A 25,894-nucleotide genomic window follows, 5' to 3' on the forward strand; every position below is an offset into this window, starting at 1 on the left:
ATATTTAGTTAAAAAATTAAACCCATTTCAAGTAATTTTAATAAAAGATGGCATACATCAACCAAACGAGTAATCGCTGAAAAGATTTCACTCATTTTGCTATTTTAAGGATTTTTTTGAGGGCTTAAAAATAGTCTTATTCGGGGGTGCCTGGGTAGCTCAGTTGGTTGAGTATCTGACTCTTGATTTCAGCTTAGGTCCTGGGATCAAGCCCTGTGTTGGACTCCACGCTCAGCAGGGAGTCTGCTTGAGATTCTCTCCCTCTCCTTCTGCCCCTCCTCCTGCTAGCTCTCTCTCTCTAAAATACATAAATAAATCTTTAAAAAAGTTCTATTGAGGTATAGCTTACATACCATTAAAATCACCAATTTTTTATGCACAATTTAGTGATTCTTAGTAAATATATTGGCTTGTGCAACCATCAGGACATTCCAATTTTAGAGCATTTCCATTACCCCCAAGAAATTCTCGTGCTTTTAAGGACAATTTGTCTTAGGACCCCTAGGTGATATGGGGAGAAGGAGATGGGGGTGTAAGAGACACAGTGGGAAGGTTACGTAATAAAAAGCATTATTTGAGGGAATTATAGAGCAGAAAGGAGCTTTACAGGTGATTTAATTGAAATCTTCATTTTAAAAGTGAGGGTGAGAAGGGTCAGGAAGTTGGGGAACTGGAATGAGTTGATGACGGACCAAGAGTCTGGTTTTCTGATTCTCAGCCTGTTGCTCCTGCAGTTACCACAATTCAGAGAATGATCAGTGAAGGGAGGGGTTCCACTCGTCTCTTGCCATTGAAAAAGCTATCCCAATACTTAGTGATTTGAAACAACCATTTTCTTTTGCTCCTGATTTTATGGTTGGAGAGGGTTCAGTTGGGTGATTCGTCTGTGATCACTGTGGTATCTAATGAGGGTCTGGGATTGGAGGAGCCACTTCCAAGATAGCTTCTCATTCACATGTCTAGTGCCTCCGTGCTCTTCGGTCTCCCTCTTCACATGACCTCTTCTCATGGCTTGAGATTCTTATGGCATGGCGGTCTTGAGGTGGTCACACTTCTTAGAAGAAAAGCTGCCATGACAGTTAAAGTCTGTGCTTGGAATTATTATAGGGTCACTTCTGCCATATTCTGCTGGCTAAAGCATCCATTACTAAGGGAGTGGAGAAATGGATGCTCCTTCTTGACAGGGATGGGCAAGGCCACATGGCAGAAGAGCATGTGGGATGGGATACATTCTGTCCCTCTTCGGGAAACACCAGATGCAAGAGCAGAGCCAGGCAGGTGAGCCCCTCGGAGATATCCTGTCATCTTCAGACATGGTTCTTCCTTGTGATTGTCTAATAGTCATTGCCTGAGAGGATAAAGCTCAAACTCCATAGCCAATCCTGGGAGCCCCTCAGGTGCTGGCTCCCATCGATTGCCCACGTGGACTCTACTCTCCAGCAACAATAAAAATCTCACTGTTTTCCAGACCTATCAGCTCCTTTGCACATGCTTTTTCCTGTCTGTCTTTCCCATCTCTCCCCACGTCTTCAGCATACCCTCCACTGAGCAGACGCTTCTTGCCCATTCTTGCAAACCCAGCTCACCCCTGTCACCTTTTGTGTTTCTTTTTAATGCTTAAATAGTGATTCCCATAAGAACAGGATTTTTCCTCAGCCTGCAACTGCTGTGGGGCCTGGCATGTACCAGGCATCTGGCAAGTATATGTTGAAGGGATACATTTATACACATCAGAAATTTAAAGCAGGTGCAGTTTTGTGGACACCTTTATGTTGGTGGTGTCATCTCATGGTGAGGCTTCCATGGCCAAGAACAGAGGCAATGCCAGGTTCCATGTAATAGACACTGTGCGTGCATTCAGTACTCGGTGTGATGGGCTGTGTCCTCCCTGTTCCTGACTCTGCCACTTCCTGACTTCATGGTCTTATGGCCACTCGTTTTGTCCCCAGAACCCAATTAAGGAAGGAGAGCAAAGCATGGAGTGTCAGTACACAATTATTCTGAGATACCATGTCAAATGTCATGTTATAGAGAAGAACACTGAGATCCTTATAAGAGTAATTCACTTGTTCTTAGAGCCAATTCACAGCTGTCTGTCCCAGCACCTTAGGCTGCCTCTCCATGCTAAGAGAAAGCCACTTTGTTAAGACTCTGCATAAATTCCACGGAAGAGGTGATACACCCCATTCTCTGGTTCCTAATTACCGAGGGCAGTGTTCTGACCACAGGAATGTGCAGTGTTTGGGTGACATGAGCTCAAGTATTTCAAATGGGAAAATAGTTGCTTTCCATGAAAATTCTGCTCCAAAATCAAGATAGAAAACAGCAACCATCCACTGAAAGTTTAAACAAGCTTTAGCAAAGGTAGCTTTCAACTCTTTGTGGAAAAAACACGTAAATAGGTTTATGACCACCTACTAATTACTTAGATAGAAATCTCCTGGGGAATCTGTTTCAACATAATTAATATCGAATATTGAGAAGAGTAATGAACTAGAAATGGATTATATACAGACACACTTGATTCATATGGGGCAAAATCCTGTTACTAAGACTAACTCTATTAGACAGTTGGCACTTGGAGCAGATTTCCCTGATTTAAAATAACGGATAGCACCTGCTTTTGTTACAGAAAGAATTAACACAGAGAGGGAAAAAGCAATATAAATTCTTGAACACTGAAGCGCTAAAGTGTATTTTTATCTTAACTTTTGGACTGTTAAATGTGGATTAACAAGCCCCACAATGATGAAAATCTATAACACTCAAAACAATTGAACAAGAGAGAACATTGAGAGTTAAGATTGGGAATAGTTCTGGAAGAATTAAGAGGGAAAAAAAAGGGAAGAATCAATATACTTTTATCTTAAGTGACATCCGGAATCTTTGGTATTTCTCATGGACTCTGTGCCCTATAGTGGCTACAGTAATGCTTGTTAGTTCAAAAGCTGTTGCCTCTGTTAATTGTCATTTGAGGGATTTTTCTCAGACAAAACCTTCCCGTTAAGGATATTCATCTCTTATAAGAAAACTTTTCACACCTTCTATTCCTTTGATCTACCGTTGTCCTGTGAGTCTGGAGACAGATAGGATATTCTTCAGGACTTAGTTTCCTATTCCAAATATTTGGCATCAAGATAAAGGACAGCTTTTATTCCAGGGTTTTCTCTGGATGTTTCTATAGAAGGCTCATCTCACTTGTGTAGTTCGCATCCTGCTCCCCAGCCGTTCACAGATGCCCCTCCCATGTAGCATCCCTACCCATTCCACATCTCTGGGCTCTGCTGGTTTTGCTTCTCAGTAACCAAACATTTACTTTAGATTCATTTCTATCACCGCCTCCACTGCCCCTGCTGAAACTAAATTTTCAGACTTTGCAGACTCTCTGGTCACATTGGCCTACCTGGCTTTGGATTTGTGGTCCCTTTGCTGCTCTCTATGGCCTTGGATCAATTTTACCTTTGTCCCAATTCATCCAAGACTTTGTTCTCCTGACCCAAAGTCAAAGTGCAGCCTTGCCTATTCTTATGTCTAGCACAATTGAGCCTAGTTGCCATGAAGAAAACTGGGAAAAACCTCCTTACCAGAGTGAAGTCTTAGAGGCCTTCTTCTCCCAGGGGCTTTATTCTGGGGAAAGAAAATTTCTTTCCTACTTTGTTTAATCTTAGGTCCCAGACACATAGTCCTTGACAGTCATCCTAGGAAGCCCCAAGGTGGCCCTCATCTTGAGGTGCTCAGTTTCTTCTCCTTGAGTTGCAAACCATATTGAGTATAATCTTTGTAGTCCTGGAATATGGCTTATCAAACCTCTTGGGATTTCCAGGTTTCTGGAAGAAGAAAATTTTGTTGGTGCTCTGAGTACTGTACAATAATATGAAACCCTCAGGACATCCCCTAGTACACATAGGGAGCTGCATCCACTTCTCTGCTTTTCTGTTGGTCATGTGATCTGGTTCCAAGCATTTTAATTAAACAAAATGACGTTCTGTGGCCTCACAGGATATTCATTATGACTAGCCAGGAGAATGGTGGGAAAGATTGTTCCCTACAAGAAAGTAAGTCCAGAGGGTTTTCTGCTGAACTCTTGTGGAAATTGCAACCAACAATTTGGAGATTTGTTTTTCTTTTTAATCACTGTGAGTTAAAATTAGATTGATAAAGTCAACAGATTAGTGATCATTCTAAACCAGTGGCCTCTGATTTAAAACTGTAAACAGTAACAAGAAACCATTGTTTTTCTGATACTATTTTCTTCTGCTTTAACTGGAGAACCTAAATTTGAGGAGAGCAATTATCTGGACAACAGTGAGTCTTCATAAGTGCCATTTATTTAGGTCTTCTTTAATTTCTTTTAGCAGTGATTTGCAGATTATCTTTTAAAAATTTTAGCCCTAAGAAATTTATGATTTATGGTGTTTTTTATGTAGTATTGGTTTTTGTAATTTCATTTTCCAACTTTTTGCTCTTGGTATTTTTCACAATTGATCTTTGCTTATTGACCTCATATTTTGAGGCTTTGATAAATTAACTTCCTAATTCTGTTAGGTTTTCTTATAGATTCCCTAGGATTTTCTACATAGATAATCATGTCATCTACAGATAGAAATAATTTTGTAGTTCTTCCTTTACAATCTTTATACCTTTTTTTTTCTTGACTTATTCTATTGACTAGGACTTCTCTAGTGAATAGGAGTAATAGGGTGAACATCTCTACCCAGTTCCTGATCTTAGGGAAGAAAGCATTCTCTTTCCTCCCACCATTGACCATGATCCTAGCTTTAAGTCTTTTGTAGATGCCCTTTTCAGGTTAAGAAGTTTTCTTTCTGTTCCTAGTTTTCATCTTGTATGAATGTTGGTCGTATAATTTGACTCTATCTTTTAAGAGGATCTTTTTATTTTTTAGTTTCTTAATATCATTAATTACATTGATCAACACTTTATTATATCAACATTTCAACCCTAGGATAAGCCCCACTCACTCAGGATGCATTATTCTTTTTATACACTGCTACATTTGATTTGCTAGTATTTTGTAGAAGATTACTTTTTCATTTATGCTCACAGAGAATATTAGTCTGGAATTTTTTTATAATTTTCTTTTCTTTTTCAGGTTTTGGTATCAGGGTTTTGCATCACCTCATAAATAAGTTGGGGAATATTCTGTCCTCTTTTATTTCTGACAGAGTATATGTAACTTCGATATTACTTTTTTTAAATGTTTGATAAAATTCTCCAGTAAAACCATCTGGTCCTTGAGGTGTTTGTTCATTTGTTTGTGGAAGGCTTTTAAGTTTAACTATTTTGTAAAGGGTTAGTCATACATTCTATTTCTTCTTGAGTCAGTTTTGGTAAGTTACAAATTTTCAAATAGTTTATCTATTTAATCTGTGTTATTGAATTAATTGGCATCAGGTTGTTTATTATATTCCCTTATTACTCTTTTTACCTGTAGGAGCAGTCATTTCATATCTCCTTTTTTATTTCTTCATTGGCCTTACTAGAGTTTTACCAGTTTTTCTTAATTATTTTAAAGAAGCAGTTCCATGTTTTCCTATTTATTTTCTCTAAGTTGTTTAGATTTCACCTTTCTCAAAAAAAAAAAAAAAAGATTTCACCTTTCTCGGGCAAAGCATATTTTTATGCCCTTTTATTTCAGCTCTTACAAGTTTCTGAAGATGCTTTTCTAGCAGAGAAGACCCATACCAAAGCATGAAATCATGTTTAATATGCAGCCTATAAATACAACTCTACAAAGAATGGGCATATAATTAACTGAATGTTGTATCCTCATGTCAGATTGATTACACATAGAGATGTTTTCTGCCAGCATTTCAAATCCCAACTTATAGTGGTTCAATTTAAACGCTATCTAAGATGATTGAAAATAGGTTTTAGCTAAATTCATTTTTCTGAAGAGGACATTTCTTAAGAGCGGGCGTTCTCTCCTGTGACACTGGTAAGTAATCCCACCTGTCATACTGCATGCTATAAATCATCATACTACAAATCTATTAGCTTATGATTCATATCTAGCCTGCCTTTAAAAACAAAGGTGAAACAGTACTTTAGAATGAAGGATTTAATGCACACTGAACGAACCTGCTTTCTTTGAGTTCAATTTCATTCCCTCTGAGCGTGTGTTATTTTCGGGGAGGAAATTGGGTTCTAAACTGAGAAGGTGCATTAACTATTTCAGACAATGGAATGACAGGTACATCTTTCTAAATAGCTTCCTGGAGGCCTGATGGAGTGTATGCTTTCTCCAGTCCTTATCTTACCGGCTGGAAGTGATTTATATGAGGAGATGACTTGGTCTTACCTTGGCTTGGGCTCCCATGATTTCTTCAAAGAAAATTCCCAGCTTATTCTTTCATCCTTTTTCCTCTGAAGGAAGTTATAAATCTCTGTTAATTAGTTAGATTTAGCTGGAAAAGGGAACCATTTTGCCATGGTTTCAAAGAAGTCTGTGGTAATTATTAGGGTAGTTATTTAATTTCCCATGAAGAATGACACACTGACATTGACCCTCACACACAGTGGTACCCAGTTCTGGGCCATGTGTCTTTTTAGGACTGGTGGACCTTACTTGGTGCATCTCTGAACAGCTGTGTATAATGAGAATATTAAATAATTTCCAATGTGAATTTATTTAATTCTTTTCAAACTTTAGTAAGGTAAAAGAGATCTATCTCCCTGAGATTGTCTTCTTTATGTTAATAATATTCATTTAACAAACTGCAACTTTCAGACTGATGAAGTATTTGAGAACGCCATTTAGAAAATGATTGGACCCATTTCGCTGGCACTCCGCTCTGCTCAACTGCCTTTTGCATATGTTGACTTTTCTCTAACTGTACAACCACCTTTCAGAGAGGTATAATTATGCCCAGTTTGTTTTTGCTTTCAGATGTAGGACGTGTCAGTTTATATAGGTGGAGAGAAGGGCATTTTAGAAAGAACTTGGGCTTTGGAAAGAGATCGGAGTTTAAATTCTCACTTCTCTACTCATTGGTGGTTTGGCCAGAGCTGGGACTTGATCCTGGAGGAAGGACAGAATGGATGTGCAGAGAATGAGATTGTGGCCATCAGACAGATGATGGAAACTGAAGTCAGGATACCAAGGAGTCAAGCATCTTCTGGGTGAGACTCAGCTTCTGCCTTCATGAAACTCACAGTCTGTGGACAACAGGGAGATAATCATCTGGGATGCAAGAGAGAAATCTGCACTAAACAGAAATATAAACAGTGGATTATCAGGTCCAGACACAGGGATTCTGCACCAGGAGAGGAGAGGACAGCTTTTTAGAAGAGTTGGCATGAGAGCCAGTTATGGATGGGCGAGAGATTTCCGCCTGTGACAAAAGGGAGAAGGGCATGGCATGCTGAGAAAGGAACATGCTCAAAGGCAGAGAGGGACCAAAATGAAAAGTACACGGCATTCGGGATAATACAGGGAGGCAGATTAAGCAGAATTGGGGAGCGTACATGTTCCTCCCTCTCCTCCCCCTTCCTTCCCTTTCTCCTTCCCTTCCTCCCTTCCTTCCTATCTCCTTCCTTCCCTCTCCTCCTCATCACATCCCTCTATCCCTTCCTTTCATCCTTCCTGCAACAGTTCTATGCCAGGCACTGGGAATATGTACTGAGCCACATAAGTAGCCCTCCTTCATGGGGCTCCTTTCATTAGGAATGTAGACTTGGGGGTGCCACTCAGGATCAGGGAATGACTCATGGCTAGCAGTCCAGCTGGAAAGCTATTTCAGGAGACCAGAGAAGACAGACTTGAAGCTGTTCCCAGGAAAACTGTGGTGTCACTGCAAAGATGGGGTGTATGTAGTTAATTGTCATCAGAGCTCAGTAGAATTATTACATAGTACAGTTGACCCTTGGATGACACAGGTTTCAACCGTGTGAGCCCACTTATACATGGATGTTTTTGGATAAATCCAGTATAGTACTGTAAATGTATTTTCTCTTCCTTATGATTTTCTTCTCATTACCCCCCCAACTTACTTTATTGTAAGAATACAGCATATAATACATATAACTTATAAAATATGAGTCAGTCGACTGTTTATGTCATTGCTAAGGTTTCTTTTCTCCTTAAGATTTATTTATTTAATTGAGAGAGAGAGATAGAGTGTGCAGACACATGTGGTGGGGGGGAGGGGCAGAGGGCAAGACTCCCCAAACAGACTCCCTGCTGAGCTCGAGCCCAAGCCTGATGTAGGACTTGATCTCACAACCCCAAGATCATGACCTGAGCCGAAATCAAGAGCCAGATGTCAACTTACAGAGCTACCCAAGCGCCCCTGTCATTGCTAAGGTTTCTGGTCAACAGCGGGCTACTAGTAGTTATGTTTGGGGGGATTCAGAAGTTACACATGGATTTTTGGCTGTGTGGGTAGTTGGCACCCCTAACTCCTGTGTTGTTCAAGGATATATAAATATATAATATAAATATAATATAAAAGCATGAACCTAGGAGCCAGACTGCCTGGGTTAAATCTCAGCTTTCGTCCTTACTAGGTGTGTCACCTTGGGCAAATTGTTTGACCTCTCTCTGCCTCAGCTTACTTGTCTTTAAAATGGGGATAATAATAGTACCTTCCTCACAGAATTGTTGTGGGGATTAAATAACTTAAATGAATTTTAAAAAATTCTCAGAAAAGTGCCTGGGACATACTGGCCCTATATAAATATAGACTGTAATTATTAAATTGCTTCTATACACCAAATGAGGATGAAATTTCAGGAGAGGAACCACTTGGTCCCATTTTTGCTAACAATACATCCAATGGGTTGTGTAGAAGTGAACATCTTTTCAAGAATATAAAAGTGAAACATATTCAAATATTATGGAAAGAAATAAATAATAGCAATTATTTAGAGTCAATCTGCTTATTGGTATAGTACTTACCTCCCCAAACTTGGAAAGAAATTTAAATAAATACATACACACATACACATACATACACCCATACATGTATACATACATCCATACATATTAAGTTTTAGAGGTGAAAAGTATGCTCAGCAGTTGACAAATTCTGTTCAAGATTTAGAAATATCTCACAGACTGAAATCCAGGCCTTGGATACCATTGGGATAGAGAGAGAAGCCCCAAGAGACTCATCTTCTATTTTTATTGTCTAAGCTAATGGTCCATTAACACATCTTCTTGAGGCTGAGCCCGTTAGATAATGTGTACTTCCCAGGGCAAAGACGCCAGGTGGGTGTTTCCTAGTGGTGGAAAGCAGCATTATTTTTCCTAGGGGAAGAATGTGAACAATCCCACTTTTTTTCACATAATGGTAACAGTAAGAAAGAGCATTATATAATGGGCGAAGAAATTACCAAGATGATATCAGCGTTCAGAGGGAAAATCCCTATGTTCATAATCAGTTTAATGATTTTGGTTTCAGTAATGGTTTGCCCTCATTAGCTATTCAGTGAAATGGTGCTAATTTTAAGGTCCCTCAGTTATGAAGAACATTGATGCGCTTTCAGACACATTGGCACATTTGCATTATTACTGGAGTGATATAAAACCAGAAATTTCAGGGAGCTTATTATAGATTTTGAGCCGTTTATCCTTCTTGAGACAAGCTTCAAAAATCTCAGATTATTTCCTATCTCTACCACAAAAAATAATTTCTATGATAATAATATATAAGCGTCTCAGTGTACTGAAATTGAGAGTTGTTCTATTTTTTCCCTAGTTATCTGAACATAATTTTAAAATACATTAATTCCAACCTGCCAGGTATTTGAATTTTAAGCCGTTTTAAATTTGGTGTCATCAAACACGTGTGAAACACCAATGTTTCTTATTCCTGGTAAGTCTGTCCCTTTGCTCTTTCTCCTTCCCCGCCACGGAACAGCTAAGCCTTGTGCGTCAGAAGCTTCCTCGCCCAGTGTGGCCGGCAGTCATGCTGACTCTCAGATGTGAATTACCGCAATTTCCTGTGTCCCAGGAGACACCGCAACTTCATCCATCTGTCCTGGCCAGTTCACCAAACTCCCAAGTGGTTAGTAGGACCTCACCATATAGCCTATGGCCACCATGTTTTTCTCAGTTGGCGTGCAGGCAGTCTTGGATCTATTAATTAGTAAGCCTAATTGAAGCTAAATTAATTAGTTGTGCAATATTGAGCTGTCCAAATTTAACTCCACTAAAATTACAGAATGAATGTGCAACATAAAGGATTTCTGGAAAAGGAGGGTAGATATGAGTGAGACCATTCTTTTTTTTTTTAAATATCTTTTAAAAAATATTTTTATTTATTTACTTCAGAGAGACCACGAGAGAGAAACAGACCCCCGCTGAGCAAAGAGCCCTGCAGGGGGCTCGGTCCCAGGACCCTGAGATCATGACCTGAGTCTAAGGCAGATGCTTAACCAACTGAGCCACCCAGATGCCCCATTCCATTCGTGATAAATCCTCCTTACTCACTGCTGCTCACCCAAGACTCCTGTGATTCATTCAGGCTTATGTATTTTGAAACATATTGTTCACCATGTGAAAATCTCTCTCTCTCTCTCTCTCTCTCACACACACACACACACACACACACAACTTGTGTACCTTTGCCCCATAAGTTTAAAAGTATGCTTTGTTTTCATCTATCTGATGTGATTAATAAATTGATAAAGAGTAACATAATGCGTACACACGTGATAGCATCCGTCTGGGATGGATGTTCGCTGGAAGGAGTTTTCTTGTTGCTTACCATGTTGTATTTAATGCAAATTTCAATGAGCACCGAGACTAAACAAAAACAACAAAGAGTGACACCTGACCCTTGTTCGGTGACACCAAATTTAAAATGGCTTTAAATTCAAATGCTTGGCAGTTTGAAATTAATGTGTTTAAAATTATGTCAGGAAACTAGTAAAAGAAAAAAAAACAACTTCAAATGCATGCTTGAAATAAATTGATTCAGTTGTAATAATAAGATAATACTGACAAATTTAATTATTATTCATCCAGAATTGTAAAAGCAAAAGCTATTTTTCAGTAAATGAATCTGCATATTAAAATCGTTAGAAATACCCTTCTTGTAGGACCCCACCAAACTGTCATTTGGTTCTGAAATTTTTAAAGGAAAAATAAATGACTTTAGAGAATTAAATATTTCAAATTCATTTTGCTATTTAATCTTTAACAAATGTAGAATTTAACAATATCCATGAATATGCAAGGTAAAGGGCACATTTAAATATGATATGTAAATTATTTATGATGAGAGACCCGAAGCATGAGGGAGAGAGTGAAGGGTAGGGATGCACATATTCAGACTTAAAGGTAAGTAAAGAGTTTAAGGAAATATCAGATTCACCCAGTGGATACTGATTGTTCAAGCTCATTTGTTTTTAAAGCTTATTTAAACTGTTTAGGAATCCTTTTGACAAGCCATATGTTGCAACAGCCAGAGCTCTTTCACACAGAATGAAATTGTGCAGGTTGTTTTGAGTTTCACAGTTTACTGACAAACCATAATAGCAATTCTACTTTTGTTTCTGTGTCAATTATGCAAAAGGGAGAACATGACTAATTAATTCTTTCAAGTTGATAACACCCTTGAAAGACTTTTGATCATTTGTACTGTAAAATCCTCCCAAATACTGATACTTAGGATACCAAATTATTCTCCCCATTGAATAGTGTGGTACTTTCGCAGTTTGTGAATTTCAAAGATACTCCGTTTGTTTACAAATTCTAAATCTTGACAAAAATGGCTTCACAGATTACCCATTAGATAATTAAAGTTCAGTAATATCTGAGTATATGAAATGTACCAATAACAGATAACGTACAATCTTAGAGCTCCCCTATAATTCTAGTGTGTTACTTTAACGACTTTTTCACTGATGTTCTTATGTAACTTATTTATTTGTTTCTTACATATTTTTTTTTTGCAAAAACAAGAGACAGTTCCCCTTTTTGCAGTAGCCAAATGTGTTAAAGAGCAAAATAAGTTTCCAAATAGAGGAATCTTCAGCACGTATCTTTGGAGTGTATTTAATTTCGTGCAGGTGTGAAAGATAATAATGTGATCCCAGGTACTAAATATTCTTCAGCCTTTCACTCTCAGTACTGTTATCTGGAGTAAAACTAGATTAAATTTGCAGAACGGTGAATTACTGAAAATAATGAAGCTAAGGCAATTCATTAATCTTTATCTGCTTGTCTATTTTTTATAGCCTGGATGAAGTGAAAAAATCCATTTGGGGTCTGATCAGATTGAAAAGGGTCTAACATGATGGAGAGAAACATGGGGCTGAAAATGTGTTCTTTTTTTTCTTTTTAAATTAAACAGCACCTTTTTCTCACATGCCTCTGTTTTTCTTTTAGTGGCAAAGCATTTCTATAACACTGGTTGAGAAAGTTCAGATGATTGCTGTAATCCTAGGATCCCTGTTCTTAATAGCGAGTGTGACCTGGCTCCTCTGGTCAGCCTTCAGCCCCTATGCAGTGTGGCAGAGGAAGGACATCCTTTTTCAAATCTGCTATGGAATGTATGGTTTTATGGATCTAGTGTGCATAGGTAAGACCATGACGTTAAACATTAACTGTCAGTAATCCATTTCTTGCAGCTATTATATTTTCACCACTGGGATCTCATATAGAATGTTGTGGGTCACGTGATCTTGGTTCTCCAGCTACTTAACTATCTGGGGTGTCACAATCTGGCCACTTCCCTCAAAAAGCATAGCATCTGTCTTCCCAAGGAGTCTGAAAAAATGAACAGGATAATGCCCATTTAGAGTGACTTCTTTTGCAACGGAAAGGAAGGAGGAGTTGAAGAAATGATTGGGGGTGGGGAAAATAAGGACAGTCATTTATTTCTGCGGGATGAGAGCAAATCATTCCCTCTTCAGCAAGCCCGGGAAGCACTGACAGATGCTGGTGGTGGTCTTGTGCATTTGGGGAGAGGACCGACAGACCCTTGGAGGGCTTACCTCGTGGCGAGTGACTCAGGCTCCTCGAGCACATAAAGTGCTCCTGGAAGGGGTGGGGACCAGGGGTCAGTTTTCCTTTCTGTCTTGGGTTTCTTTGTTTTGCTTAATAAATGCAGTGGGTTAGAAGAAAAAAAAAGGATCAGACATTTTAGCTTAAACAGATCCTACCAAAAAAGGTTACTTACAAGTTTCTCTTGGCCGGTCTGCTGTTTCCCCAGTACCATGAGAAAACAGAAGTCGGTTCATGCAGCGTTGATGTGTGTGTGAGGGGCCTGCCACTGGCGCTGGGACGGTGTCTGGCTGGCTGTGGGGGCGGGGACGTAAAGGGGCCACAGGGTCTCGAAGAGACTTTCTCTGCTCCCATGTGTGTTGCAGCTTCGTGGGCTGTAAAGAGAGGTGAGAGAGGCAGCCATGGTTTACAGCAGTGGTTCTCAAAGTGTGGTCCCGCTGCTGCTTTTTAAGAGAGGCGCATTCTCAGGCCCCACCCCACCTGCCAAATCAGAAATTTCAGGGTTAGTGCCCCCCTCCGGCCATCTGCGCATCACAGCCCACGGAAATCCCATGAGCATGCTAAGGCTTGGGAGCCCCTGGTTTCAGGGAACGGTGCGACTTAGGGTCCAGTGACTTGGTTTCCAGTCTGGGGCTCTGGTGAGACTTGTCACCTCTGTTTGTCCATGTCCTGTTTCCTCTCCCATGAAGATGGAAATAATAATCCCTAGCACGCAGGCCTAAAGGAAATAATGATTATAAACAATTGTGTTATTAATTGGAAGTTATAAATGAAATGTATTCGAATAAGTCACAAATATTAAAATAGTTTAAATCATTTAAATTCATGCCTCTATTCACCAGAGCCTTAATTTAACTAGAAGTTTTAATATTCTCTGTGACTTTTTTCTAAAAGAGCTCTATAAATTTTAAAATAGGATTAGCCTGAATTTCCTCTCCTTTCCTTCCTCCCTTGCCAATAGTACAAGACTAATAGGAAAGAAAACTATCACATTTCAGGCCAGGAAGGAAAAAAGTGGTGGTGGTGGGGGGAAATGTCATGAATAATACGTAAACTGAGCAGATGTTGCCTGAATAATTGAGCTAATCATGTATACGATCAATTTGCATTAAATGTGATAATGCACTTATAAGCATTTGGAAACGCTAAGTCTCTATACAAATATGGTCTCCAGGGTATTGCTCTAAATAAAGGAGAGTCACAAAATTGTTCTACAAATTCCTTAGTAAGTTCAGAGAGAGATTGTATTTATTCGGTCTTTCAACATCAATGTTATAAAATGTGGTATTCCAGAACATTGCTATGAACAGGAGAGATGAAAAACAAAGGAGTCATTAGGCTTTCAGTCCAACCTTGAGGGAAAGAGTCCAGTTGACTCTGATATCATTGCGACACTAAAAGAGGAACATGTATACACACACACACACACACACACACACAGACACACACATTCTAGTTAGGACTCACTTTCCTGGTTTTCACAATTTGCATTTGGTGCTGAGTTACTAGGTCTTAAATTTTGATTGCTAATGCCAGTCTTTTAATCAAAATTATTAAATTTTGGTTTTAAAAAGCACATGCATATGAGCTAATGATTTCTTGGCAGAATATGACATATTTGGGCTTCCCTTTTGAAATGTGGGTATTTGCCCATTTTATAAAGTTAAGTTTCTTGGGAACAAAAAACCAATTGATATTTTCCTGGCTTACATTTTGGAGAATGAATTTTTACTGACGTTTTAAATATTGACAGTACCTTTCATTACATTTTGACTCATTAAATCCAAATCTCATCATTTAAGAATGCATTTGTACTTCAAAAAATGTTAAAGAATTCAGATTGAACAGCATTATTCATGTCACTTGATAATCACATTAATTGGTCTATTTGGGCCCAGAGAAAATCTTACTTTTTTCTCAAGAGGTTGGAAACCTACTGTAGTCAAGTTAGCAAATACACGTAGGCTATCGATAGCCACCTGGATCATAGCCAGTAATAGGTCCTGCTGACATTTCAAATTAATTCAAATGTCTGTTAAATTAAATGTAGACAGTAACAAAATAGATTACATTGATTATACCTCAAATACCCCTCACAGCAGAACTTAAGGGTTGGAGAGGGTGGAAAGCACGTTTACGACTTTAGGTCCAGTTTGCTCAGCTCAGATCAATAAATATTTATTGAGAACTTTCTTTGTGTCAGACACAGTACTAGGTGCTGGGAATACAAATCAGGGTCAGTCACTTTCCTGTCCCCAAGGAGCTCCCAGCCACACAGGAGGACAGCTGTATCAGTAGGTAATGAGAAGACAGTGAGATGTACACGCTTCTGGAAGGAGGCACAGGAGATGGTAGTTGGACAAAGCAGGGAGACATGAATGTTGGGGTGTTGTATGCAAGGTGGGGTAGTTCCAGGCAGATTTCAAGGGGAAGTGTTAGCCAAGCAGGCTGACAGATGAGTAGATGCTTAGCAAGTGGGGAGGTGGCCCTCTTGTCACCGTTGGAAGATGTAAAATTGGCTTCGCTTCAGAGGGCCTTAAAGTACTTGGAAACATTCTGCCATTCCTCTTTGCTCAAGCTTTCCAAACTTGTTTATACCTAAGCGGGAAGGAGCAGACTGACAGCTTCATAAATATTCTGTTTAAAAAATAATTCAGAAAATCCATAGAAGATTAACGAAAAAAATGTTATAATCCAGCCAGTGGTTTTAATACTGAGGAAGAGATTATTACTGGATTGTTAAATAGAAAACGTAAAGATTTGTAGAAAATGTATTTACCTGGGGAAAACTGTTTACTTGTTTCTACACATAGTGAATTTATCTTTTGTTTTTTTTCATTATTATTAGTCAATACCCTTTCTGCTTTCCCAAGATTCAGTTTTTTTCTTGCCATCCAAGTTTTGAATTCCCCCAAAGGTCAAGGTATCATTAGAGTGGAGCTGCCGGGACTCTGGCTGTCCGGTAGAACTTAACTGCAATGATAAAGATGTCCATCTGAGTCCAGTATCACAGCCTCTAGCCACTGGCTACATCTGGCTACTGAGCACTTGAATGTGGTTCATGAGAAAGAAAAACTGAATTTTAAAATGAATTTTCTTTAACTTAAATTTAAATAAAAAGCCACCTGTGGCCTGTGACTGTCATACTGGATGGCACAGATCCTAGATGATGATTCAAATTAAATGTGTGAGGGTTCAGTTAGCACGGTTCCCCTCACCTGCAGAAACAGGTTGTATTTCCTAAATAATGAGCTCTGTGCCAAGAGAGATGCAGAAAGTAGGAACGAACTGAAGAGGCTTAAGAGAAGGGTTTGAAGGTTTTCCGGGTGGTGGCCGAGAGGTAGACAGGGAACCATGAATGGGAGATGTGTCTTAAGGAGCTCGAAGTACAAAGAGCTGACGTGGTATTATACTTGGGGAACTCTTTTAAATACTTAAGCAGTTGGCATTCCAGCTATGATTGTGTACCAGGGAAACTAATATAAAGGATTTAAATCACTGAGTTGTGTTAACCTGGGGCAGTAATTTAGGGAGAATAACCAAAGCAGGCTGGCTGGTGTTGGCTCCCTCGTGAGATGGGCACAGTGGACAAAGGAAGATTAGCAAACCCAGAAATGAAGAGCAAATTATGGTGGAAGGCTGTGGGCTCGGGAATTGGTTCTATTTTTTTTTTTAAAAGATTTAATTTATTTGACAGAGAGAGAGACAGCCAGCGAGAGAGGGAACACAGCAGGGGGAGTGGGAGAGGAAGAAGCAGGCTCCCAGCGGAGGAGCCCCATGCGGGGCTCGATCCCAGGACCCTGGGATCACGCCCTGAGCTGAAGGCAGACGCTTAAGGACTGAGCCACCCAGGGTGCCCCTCGGGAATTGGTTCTTAACTCCATACTTTGCACACTGAGAAAATAGAAGGCTATCACTTTCATTGGGTCGTGTGATTCAGAGGAAGCTTTGCTTCATCGAACGCATTTAGTAATGAATGAAGAGACAGAGAGTCAGCCTTGAGGACAGGAGTCATCTGATTAACTTGCTTCTAAAAAGTTACCACGTCATTTCAGTGTCTGGTAGAACCTGATGAGGTAGGTTCTGTTTCTTGTCGAAGCAACAGAATAAAACTGAAATCCCATTACATTAGTGGGATTCCTGAAATAGGGACGGCAGTGCTTATGCCTAATCTTACTAACACTGTAAGTGAGTGCCAACTCCATATCTGGAAAATGTTTTGATCATCCCTGAGACACCAAGGAAAGGGACCAGTTATGCTTATAAAATTTAAAAACTTAGATCACTTTTGTTCTTTTAAAAAATTTTTCTTAATTGTCCACAGAGTATAAACATATACATATGCAAATAAACCCATTTTATGAATATATAAAGTTTAAAAGAAGACCACTTCACTCATACTGCCCTTTCTGTTATGTCATTCCCTTTGCAGAAAGCCCCCCCCCCCAATACACATTTTGGTGTATTTCTGCCAGATCTTTTTCATTGGGTTTACACGCATGTGGGCATGTAGATACGTAGATATTTTAATATAAGCGGAATCATACTATTCATATTGTGGAAAAAAAATAGTCATTTTCATTCAACAATGATCTAGAAATCTTTCTCTGTTAGAACGGACGTACAACCATTTACTTTTCTTCTACTGTTACCAATCTTCGCCATTAGAAACAATGCTGCCACTGAGTATTTCCTTCGGCAGCATTCCGAGAAGCGCAATCTGGGCTGAGTAATGCCCCATTACACACCCCATTTTTGCTCTCTAAAAAGGCTTCACCAATTTGCACTCCCCCCAAATATATGACAATTCCCGTTCTCCCACACCTTGACAAAAATGGATATCAGCTTTCTGACATTTTCATTGGTAGTTTGAGCTATATTTAACACCATTAGAGTGCTTTCCTTAGAGTTTGTTTTACAACTATTTAGGTTGACGGGGCAGTTTTCCTAAGAAAAGAAGAATATCCACACTGGGCCCTGCTCTTAATGCAGCCCGTCCTGCCTGGCCTCTCTTGGGATGTGGTGGGCAGGGGCCAGACTAGCTCTATCCTGTAAATACTCCCCATCTTCTTCCTGAACATGAAGTCAGAAGGTGGGATCAAGGTCAGAGATCACTGCCTCTCAGAAACCCCACATCCCCTCCCAACCCCCCGCACATTTAGGGAGCTCAGGACCAGTTTCTCCTATCTGTGATACCATTAAAGACTCAAGGAGTTTCACTTCTCTGTCTCTTTTTTCATGTAGAAAGGGCTCCCAGAAATTGCTTTTAGGAAAATTGCCTCCCTCTGTCACTTGGGTCTGCAGCTAAAGTACTGAGGCAGTTACTGTCTGTTCTCCCTATGATTCTATTTCTCAGATTAAAACACAGGCACACGGGGGGGGAAGAGACACACACACGGACCCACCGGGAGCCAAAAATCCCTCTCCAGGCTCTTTCAAAATAATGAAATAAAGTATACTATGATTGTTTATGTTGTCCTGCTTTTGAACACTGCAGACATTAGGGAATCTTTAAAAATAACCTCATTTATACTTGAATGAAGATCAGATCAAAATAACTTCTCTTTCATGTACCAATTATAGTCAATACTGAAAAAAAAAATGCTCCTTCTGCAGAAATTTCATACTCTCCAATGTCAGGTTTTATTTTCCTCTAGTCTAAATCTAATTAATTTTTTTAAAAAATTCATGTGAATTCTTATAGCTATTAGTTTTGAGAAATCTGTTTTTCATAGTTGATGATCTGTCTAGCTCGAGGTTCTCGGGCACACTCAAATAGACTAGGTGGAGTTACCCGTTGGTAATATCTTCACATTTCATTATAGAACTTTGAATAAATAAATACCACATATTCCTATGGCCTTTGATTGTATCAGACATATGTTTACATGTTTAAAAGCCAAGGTAATATTTCTCTCTTGCTTTCGATACTGCTTCGCTGGGATTCCCCCCCGCCCCCCAGGCAGAGCAGCTAAAAGTTACACGTGACTGAACCTTTCACTGACACGAACCTTAAAATATACCTTTTCTAATTCTGTGATATTATATGAGGAAAAGCGAATAGTTTTGACCAAGAATTTCAGGATAATCCAACTCTTGGTGACCACAGATGAGTTCTTCTCACTGAGGACGGCCAGTGGTTTATTTCATGCCAGGGTTGTTTTTCCTAAAATGATGCTTTTAGGTTGTCTTCCTTCCTGTGGCTTGCTTTCAACAAATATAAACCAATTAGCATAAGCAAAGCACGATTAAGAAAGTAAATCAGCTCAGGAAAAAGAATTCTAATGCATTCCAAGCAAAATATAAATGACTTTTGGACTATCTCTTGTTTAAAATTTTCCATGCTCTCTGGCACTTCTCAGCATGATTCAGAAGTTGACAATATTTCCTGAAGTATTTTCGGTGAAAAACAACATATTTACTTAAGGAGTTTGAAAGAAATTAGCATTGGAAGTTGGAATGTGCCATAATTTAGAGCAGAAAGAAAATGCGTTTGCTGGAGACCACAGGAGAGCCTTTGGTTCTTATGTTGTCAGGCAGGGCCATCAACCATTCGGATGAGTGTGTTTGAAAGAGAAATTTAGGCAAAGTTCATAAAATGTGCAGCCCTTGGGTCATTGTAGAGAGGCAAGATATTTATGAATAGATATACAATCTATCAAATAGTTCTGAGTGAAAAATGTACAATTACCAAGAGAACAGTCCTGTTCCCCACGTTCTTCAGGGCCTGATAGACGCTGTCCTGCACAGAGGACTTGAGGATGCCTGGTGGAGGAGAGCCACGACCCTAGAACCCAGTGTGGTCTGGGTAGGCCTCCTTTATGGGAAGTGGAGAGGACAGATGTCAGCCACTGACATCCCCCACACCTCCTCTCAGAGCCCCACGAGGAGGACAGCTCCACCCCATTCAAATTGTCAGCAAGTTTGATGGGAAGACTCCAAATATATGTAGATTTTTAAAAATCACAGAACACTAGAAGCCCAGATCCAGCCTTTCGTGGGCCTTCACCCTCTCCCACCCCAGTCACCACCACCACCCCCAAGTCTAGGATCTGAGCTACTGAAAGCATTCTGTGGGCGGGGCTTCGGGCTGCCCCGGGAGGCGGATGGTAGGAGGTGGCCTTGCCGGTGGCTGCCCAGTGTCCCAGGAAGCACGATGTGGTTGCATCTGCGTGGATCATGAGGCATGTGGAAGAGGCACCTCTGCTTAAACACTGGTTGGCAGAATACCTAGAAACGTCGACTAGCCCAGTATTTCCTTTTTGAATCTTCATATCACAAATTTCCCTCCAGACATAAAAAGACTATCAGCCCCCTCTGCTCCAAGAGAAATGCTTCCATGTCCTGATGGGTAGTTTGATGGGCATCTGTATCCCTCCAGTGCCACAGTTTGGCCACTGAGGAGAACTTGATCCAGCCGCTAATGCAGGGAGGAAAAAAGCCTCCTTTTACTCTTGCCCAGAGCCCTTCTGGGTTTCCCTTCAAACTTCCTCCCAGGAGGAGCCTGGCTTGGGGGGCCGGCCACTCCGCGGGGTCTGGTACCACTCTGGCCATGACCGCCACCAGACAGACTTGCGTGTTCGGCTAGCTCGTTTCGAATCATTTCTTAAATAGAGTAGAATTCCTTCACAAGCCTCGTTCATTCCTTCCTGCCTTCAGCCCATCTTAGGAGGCATCACGCCCCAGGAAATGCCACAACTTCCTTTAGAAAAAGTTCCGAAGCAGGGGTCCATCCTCTGATCTTTACATTTCTCACTTTTGAGCACGTTTCGGTCAGGCCCCTCCGAGGGAGGGGCATAGTGGCGCTTTGTAATTCAGAACTGTCAGGAAAAACAAATCNGCGAGAGAGGGAACACAAGCAGGGGGAGTGGGAGAGGAAGAAGCAGGCTCATAGCGGAGGAGCCTGATGTGGGGCTCGATCCCATAGCCCGGATCACGCCCTGAGCTGAAGGCAGACGCTTAACCGCTGTGCCACCCAGGCGCCCCTGATCTTTACATTTCTCACTTTTGAGCACGTTGCGGTCAGGCCCCTCCGAGGGAGGGGCATAGTGGCGCTTTGTAATTCAGAACTGTCAGGAAAAACAAATCTTCCTCTTTTCTATGCTTTGAGAAGTACTCCATTACTATCCCTTTACTCTGGAGATACAAATCAAAGGCTTTTCTATGCCTTAACGATACTGATGTTTACCAGTTTCTCTAAAGATTATGATCATGGTTGGTTATCAGAGATATTGCTGCCTGTAAAACCCAGGAAACAGAGTAGAAGGACTTGTTCTTGCTCCCTGGCCTTCAGTGCAGTGCCTGAAATGGCCTCTCAAAGCAGATTAACTCTTGAGGCCTCCTCATGGGGGAGAAAACACAACCCATTGCCTTCCTCTCTTTTGACCTTGTAAAGTTCAAGCTTTTCTGGAGAAACGCTGACATAGTTAGCAGAGCAATAGACCAAACATGTTCATACTGTTGACTTCTGTTTCCTCCAGAGAAAAGGTGACGCCTTTCAGCCATCTCTCTTGACTGCAGGCAGTTGAGCCGAAGGGACACCAGTCATCTACGAAGCCAGCATTTGCTGAGTGTCGACTGTGTGTTTATAAGCCTGGAGCGCAGGGTAGAGATATTAATAGAACAGGGTCTGCTGCCTGTTTTTGAACAGCTCATGATCTAAGAATGGTTGTTACATTTTGAAATGTTTTAAAAAATATTGAGAGAAGAATGTTATCTTGTGACCTATGAAAATTACATCAAATACAAATTTCAGTGCCCATAAATAACGTTTTATTGGAATACAGACATCTCCCTTCGTTTATGTGCTGTCGATGAGTAGTTACAATCTTGTCATTGAGAGACCATAATGTTCACATAGCCTAAAATATTTACTGTCTAGCCCTTTCCAGAAAAGGTTTGTGGGGCCTCGAATATAGCATGTTCCCTGCTCTCCAGCTGCTGGCGAGAGACAGGGAACTAAGCAATTAAAATGGGAAATGGAAGGTGCCAAGAGACAAATACATGTGAGAGCAGGTGGGAGAAGGTTGGTTAACCATACTTAGGGGCAGCAGAATCTATGGGGAGGAAGAAATCTTGAGCTAAACTTTACAGAAGAGCATGAAAGGGGCCAGAGAGAGGCAGCTGCCTGAACCTGTCAACACATGAAAATGTGTATTTTTGAGGACTCATCGGGAATTTGGTATGACAAGAGCAAGAGGTGCTTGCTGGGGAGTAGGGGAGGAAATAAGGTCTAATCGTCTAGAGGGGTCCCGTGGGAGAGACATGGGTGTGCGACCCAACCCTGAAAGCTCAGAGAACCCCTGGAGGGTTGTCTGCTGTGTGTGACTGGTCAGCGTGATGTTGAAGGAAGAGTGTCGAGAGCTAAAGAAGGTTGGGGGGGGGCACGGAGGGCATGCTGGGAAGGCAAGAAGATAATAATCCAGGCAAAGGGTCAGGCCCTACATTAAGGTGGTTAGGCAGCTGCCAGAATTAAAAGAGGTTGATCACAAGATAACGGCGATCGAATCAATGGACGTAGGGTGGAAGTGGGGGGTAAAGGAGAGGGGCCATCAGGTGTGATTCAAAGAGGCTGATTGGCAGATAGGGGAAAGATGATACGTTCTGTTTGAACATTTGCTTTTTGCAGAATTTCTGAGGAATCAAGTGGAAATGGCCAGGAAGTGGCAGGGATACAGGGGTCTGGAGCTCAGGATAGAAATTTGAGCTGGAGATTGACATCCGGTCGTTGAAGCTGCGGTCTGCTGGCGAAGTGGTCTGGGCGAGATGAACAGCAGTTTGAAGAACACAGAGACACGAAGAGCAGACAGAGGAACACGACCAGGGGAGCAAAAAGTGGGTCAGACAAGGTGAGGAAGAAGGAAGGAACTTCGGGGAGGAGGAGCACGTGGCCGGTAGTGCCAGATGCTGGTCAAGAGCAGGTGAATTAAGCCAAAATATACTCACTGAATTTAGCAGTACGGGTGTTGGATGGATAGACACAAAGGTTGTGGTAGGCTGAGAGTGGCTGGGACAGGCAGAAGGGGGCTCCAAGTGTAGGTTCACAAATCTTGGCTGAACAAGGACACAGTTAAATGAGGGCAGAATCTAGAGTTGGGTGTGGAATTAAGTTCCTGTTTATTTGTTTTAATGGTAGAGTCAGGCAGGGGCAAACGCTGAGAAGAAAGATCCAGAAGAAACCAGAGAAAAGATGGAAGAATGGACAGCTTGATGCCTATGTGAATGCAGAGCTAGCAGCTGGCACACAGGGGAGGGGTTGGCCTTGCCCAGGAGGGGTGCGGTGCCCCTGAGAAGGGCAGGCAGGCCGCGAGTGGGCACAGCTAGACATGGCTGCCTATGTTGCTCTGGGAGAATAAGTGGAAGGGCCTCTTGGCAAAGACCTCCTGTTTCTCGGTCATGTTGGTAGTGTGGTCAAGGTACAGTATGGGGAAGAGTCTGAGAAGAACATTAAATGTGAAGATCAGCTGTGGAGGGCTTTGGGACCTGCACTGGGCATGATCGAGCGCCCCCCGAGGCTGGAGCAAGGGTGGCTCTGATCTGAATGGCCGTGTGGCTCTGTACTTTTGACCCGCTAGGGATGAGGACCAGGTGGAGAAAGGTGAACTTTGAGGCTGGGCTGAGATGGGGTTTGTAATGCAGAGTTGCAGAGAGCCAGAGCAGACAGTCAGCCTTGATTTTGACCTCCAGGGCTGGGAGAGGGATGACAGGGTGGGGGTGCTTTCTCTGCACTGGGGAAGGAACCAAAGCCAGAAAGAAGTGGCCTGTTGGGAAGGAATGTGCAGTCCAGGGGCTTGACCTTCAGGAGGTGGGGGAGGGTTCGTTGAGATTAGGAAAGTGGGTAAGAAGCCCCGGAGGCGGTGGTTGTCTGCCCCGGGTGAGAGAGTTTCGAGGCTTGCAGCTGGAGGTTTCTGGAAGGGAAGGGCCTAGGCCGGAGTGAAGGAGAGGCAGCAGATGGCAAGGGCCATGCATAGCAGGTCAAGGTTGGGTCATCCACACTGGCCTGAAGTCGTGTGTGTCGAGAGGGCTGAGGGGAGCCAGGAGCCAGGGGACGGATCATCCGTGATGGCTGAGAGCGGCTGAGGGCCCAGGAGGGGCTATCGCTTGTGGCTGCACTGTCTGCTCATGTGATTGCACGTGTGTTTTGTGCCACTTCACCCCTTTTTTGTGTGACTTTACTGTTTTCTAAAAGAATAGTTTTGGGAATTTCAATACACGAGGCTCACTCACAGTTGGACAGCCTTAGAGAGATCTGAGTGTCCCTAGGCCAGTCGGAGATGGGGTTGGTGCCGAGGTACTGGCTTGGAATGGCAAGTTTTCCTGGGAGGAGGGATCAGAATCGATTGTGCGGCAGAGGGAACCATCGCACGAAGAGGCAGCCCCTTAACCTAAAATCCTGGAGATAGTTCTTCAGACCTGGCGCCTGGCTCTCTGGGGATCTCCTGGTTTCGGACTATTTTGCACCAAGAACTTTATTTACCGAAGAGAATGCGAACACGATCAGTCTTCTAGATGCACTTCAGTGCACAGCACAGAGGCTTGGGGGCGCTGACAGGGAGCAGGAGACAGACTCAAGAAGTGCCGAGACGAGCACAGAAACGAAACTTGTACCTGTTGTCAACGGCTTCCAGATAGGGAGACATAAGGTCTTAAAGACCTTCCCTGCAATAATATCTCAGGTGATGTTTTCTAATGCGTGTACTATGTGAAGTGATTTTCCTCAAACTCCCCATTTAATCCTCACAGCACTCTACAAGGTGTAGGTACTGTTGCTGTTCTCATCTCAGAAACGAGAACACTTAGGGCACCATGAAGTAGTCCCCCCAAGGTCACACGGATCGGAAGAGGGACCCGAGATTGGAATCCAGACCTTGTCACTCCAGAGCCTGTGTCAGAATATTTATGTGATTCGGTTAATTCTGTTTATTAATACCCCTTCTTATATGCTGAGTTCGAATGGCTCATTTACAAGATGCTGTTTATTCATGAAGTGAAACCACGTCAGTTGGTGTCTCAAACACCTAAGCCATAACAACGGGAATAAATACTTTTTTGAGGGATGGGGGAGCTGAATTTAGATCAGAAATGGAGGGGAAAAAATTTCCCTCCAAAACCCAAAGTAATGTAGCCATTTAGTGAAGTCTTTACTCATGTATTCTAAATTCATAGAGCCATACGGAACATTCAGAAATATGAGTAGAGAATGGGGACGATTTAATACAGCATCCCAAGAGCTATCTCTTTCCATTGATCTGAGTGAAACAATTTCCTAATAATTATGTATGTAAAGAATCACATCTAAACCTTGAATTTTGTTGCTAAGTCATAGGCTAGAATATTAAGGAAACCTTAAGTCTGAGCATTTTAATATTCAGGTTAAAAATTCCATTAATATTTTCAATTAAAAAATCTTACTGAGGTTGTGTGAATGAAATCAAAGAGTTAGAAATTTTATTTACGTTTAGGTGGTTGCTTCTGTTTGGAATTTTTACCCTCTGCCTGTATGATTTAAGAGAAATGAAAAAAAAAAAAGCCAACGAAGATGAAATAGCCTATTACAGTCATAAAGATAAACAGGTTTTAGATATTTCAGTTTAGATCTTTTTAAGTATTATTCTCATCCTGAAAAATAGAACCACCGATACATATATGCTTTACCCTAGAGATTAATAAAATCGTGCTCTGTGAGTTTGCAGGAGACGGTTCATCCAGTGGAGAAGAAGGGAAGTTTGCAGTGTTTGTTTCTACTTGCTACTAGGAAAAGCCCACTAACAGTCTCCTTCTAAGCACTGTTTTTGGTCCGGGTCTGGGTGGCTCAGTCGGTTCAGCATCTGACTCTTGATCTCAGCTTGGGTCTTGATCTCAGCGTTGTGAGTTCAGGCTCTGCGTTGAGCTCCACACTGGGATGGAGCCTACTTTAAAAAA

General features: G+C 41.5%; 1 protein-coding gene across 1 annotated transcript in view; it reads left to right on the forward strand.

Moving 5' to 3' along the window:
* MARCHF11 (membrane associated ring-CH-type finger 11) overlaps positions 1-25,894 on the forward strand; it is a gene marked incomplete at its 5' end in the record, with an annotated part of 100,243 nt that overhangs the window by 63,024 nt on the left and 11,325 nt on the right. The window contains one exon of the mRNA XM_034655672.1: positions 12,356-12,548. Coding sequence (XP_034511563.1) covers positions 12,356-12,548 — 193 coding nt within the window. The remainder of the gene's footprint in view (positions 1-12,355; positions 12,549-25,894) is intronic.

The sequence above is a fragment of the Ailuropoda melanoleuca genome, chromosome 3, assembly GCF_002007445.2.
Source record: "Ailuropoda melanoleuca isolate Jingjing chromosome 3, ASM200744v2, whole genome shotgun sequence".
NCBI classification, from domain to species: Eukaryota; Metazoa; Chordata; class Mammalia; order Carnivora; family Ursidae; genus Ailuropoda; species Ailuropoda melanoleuca.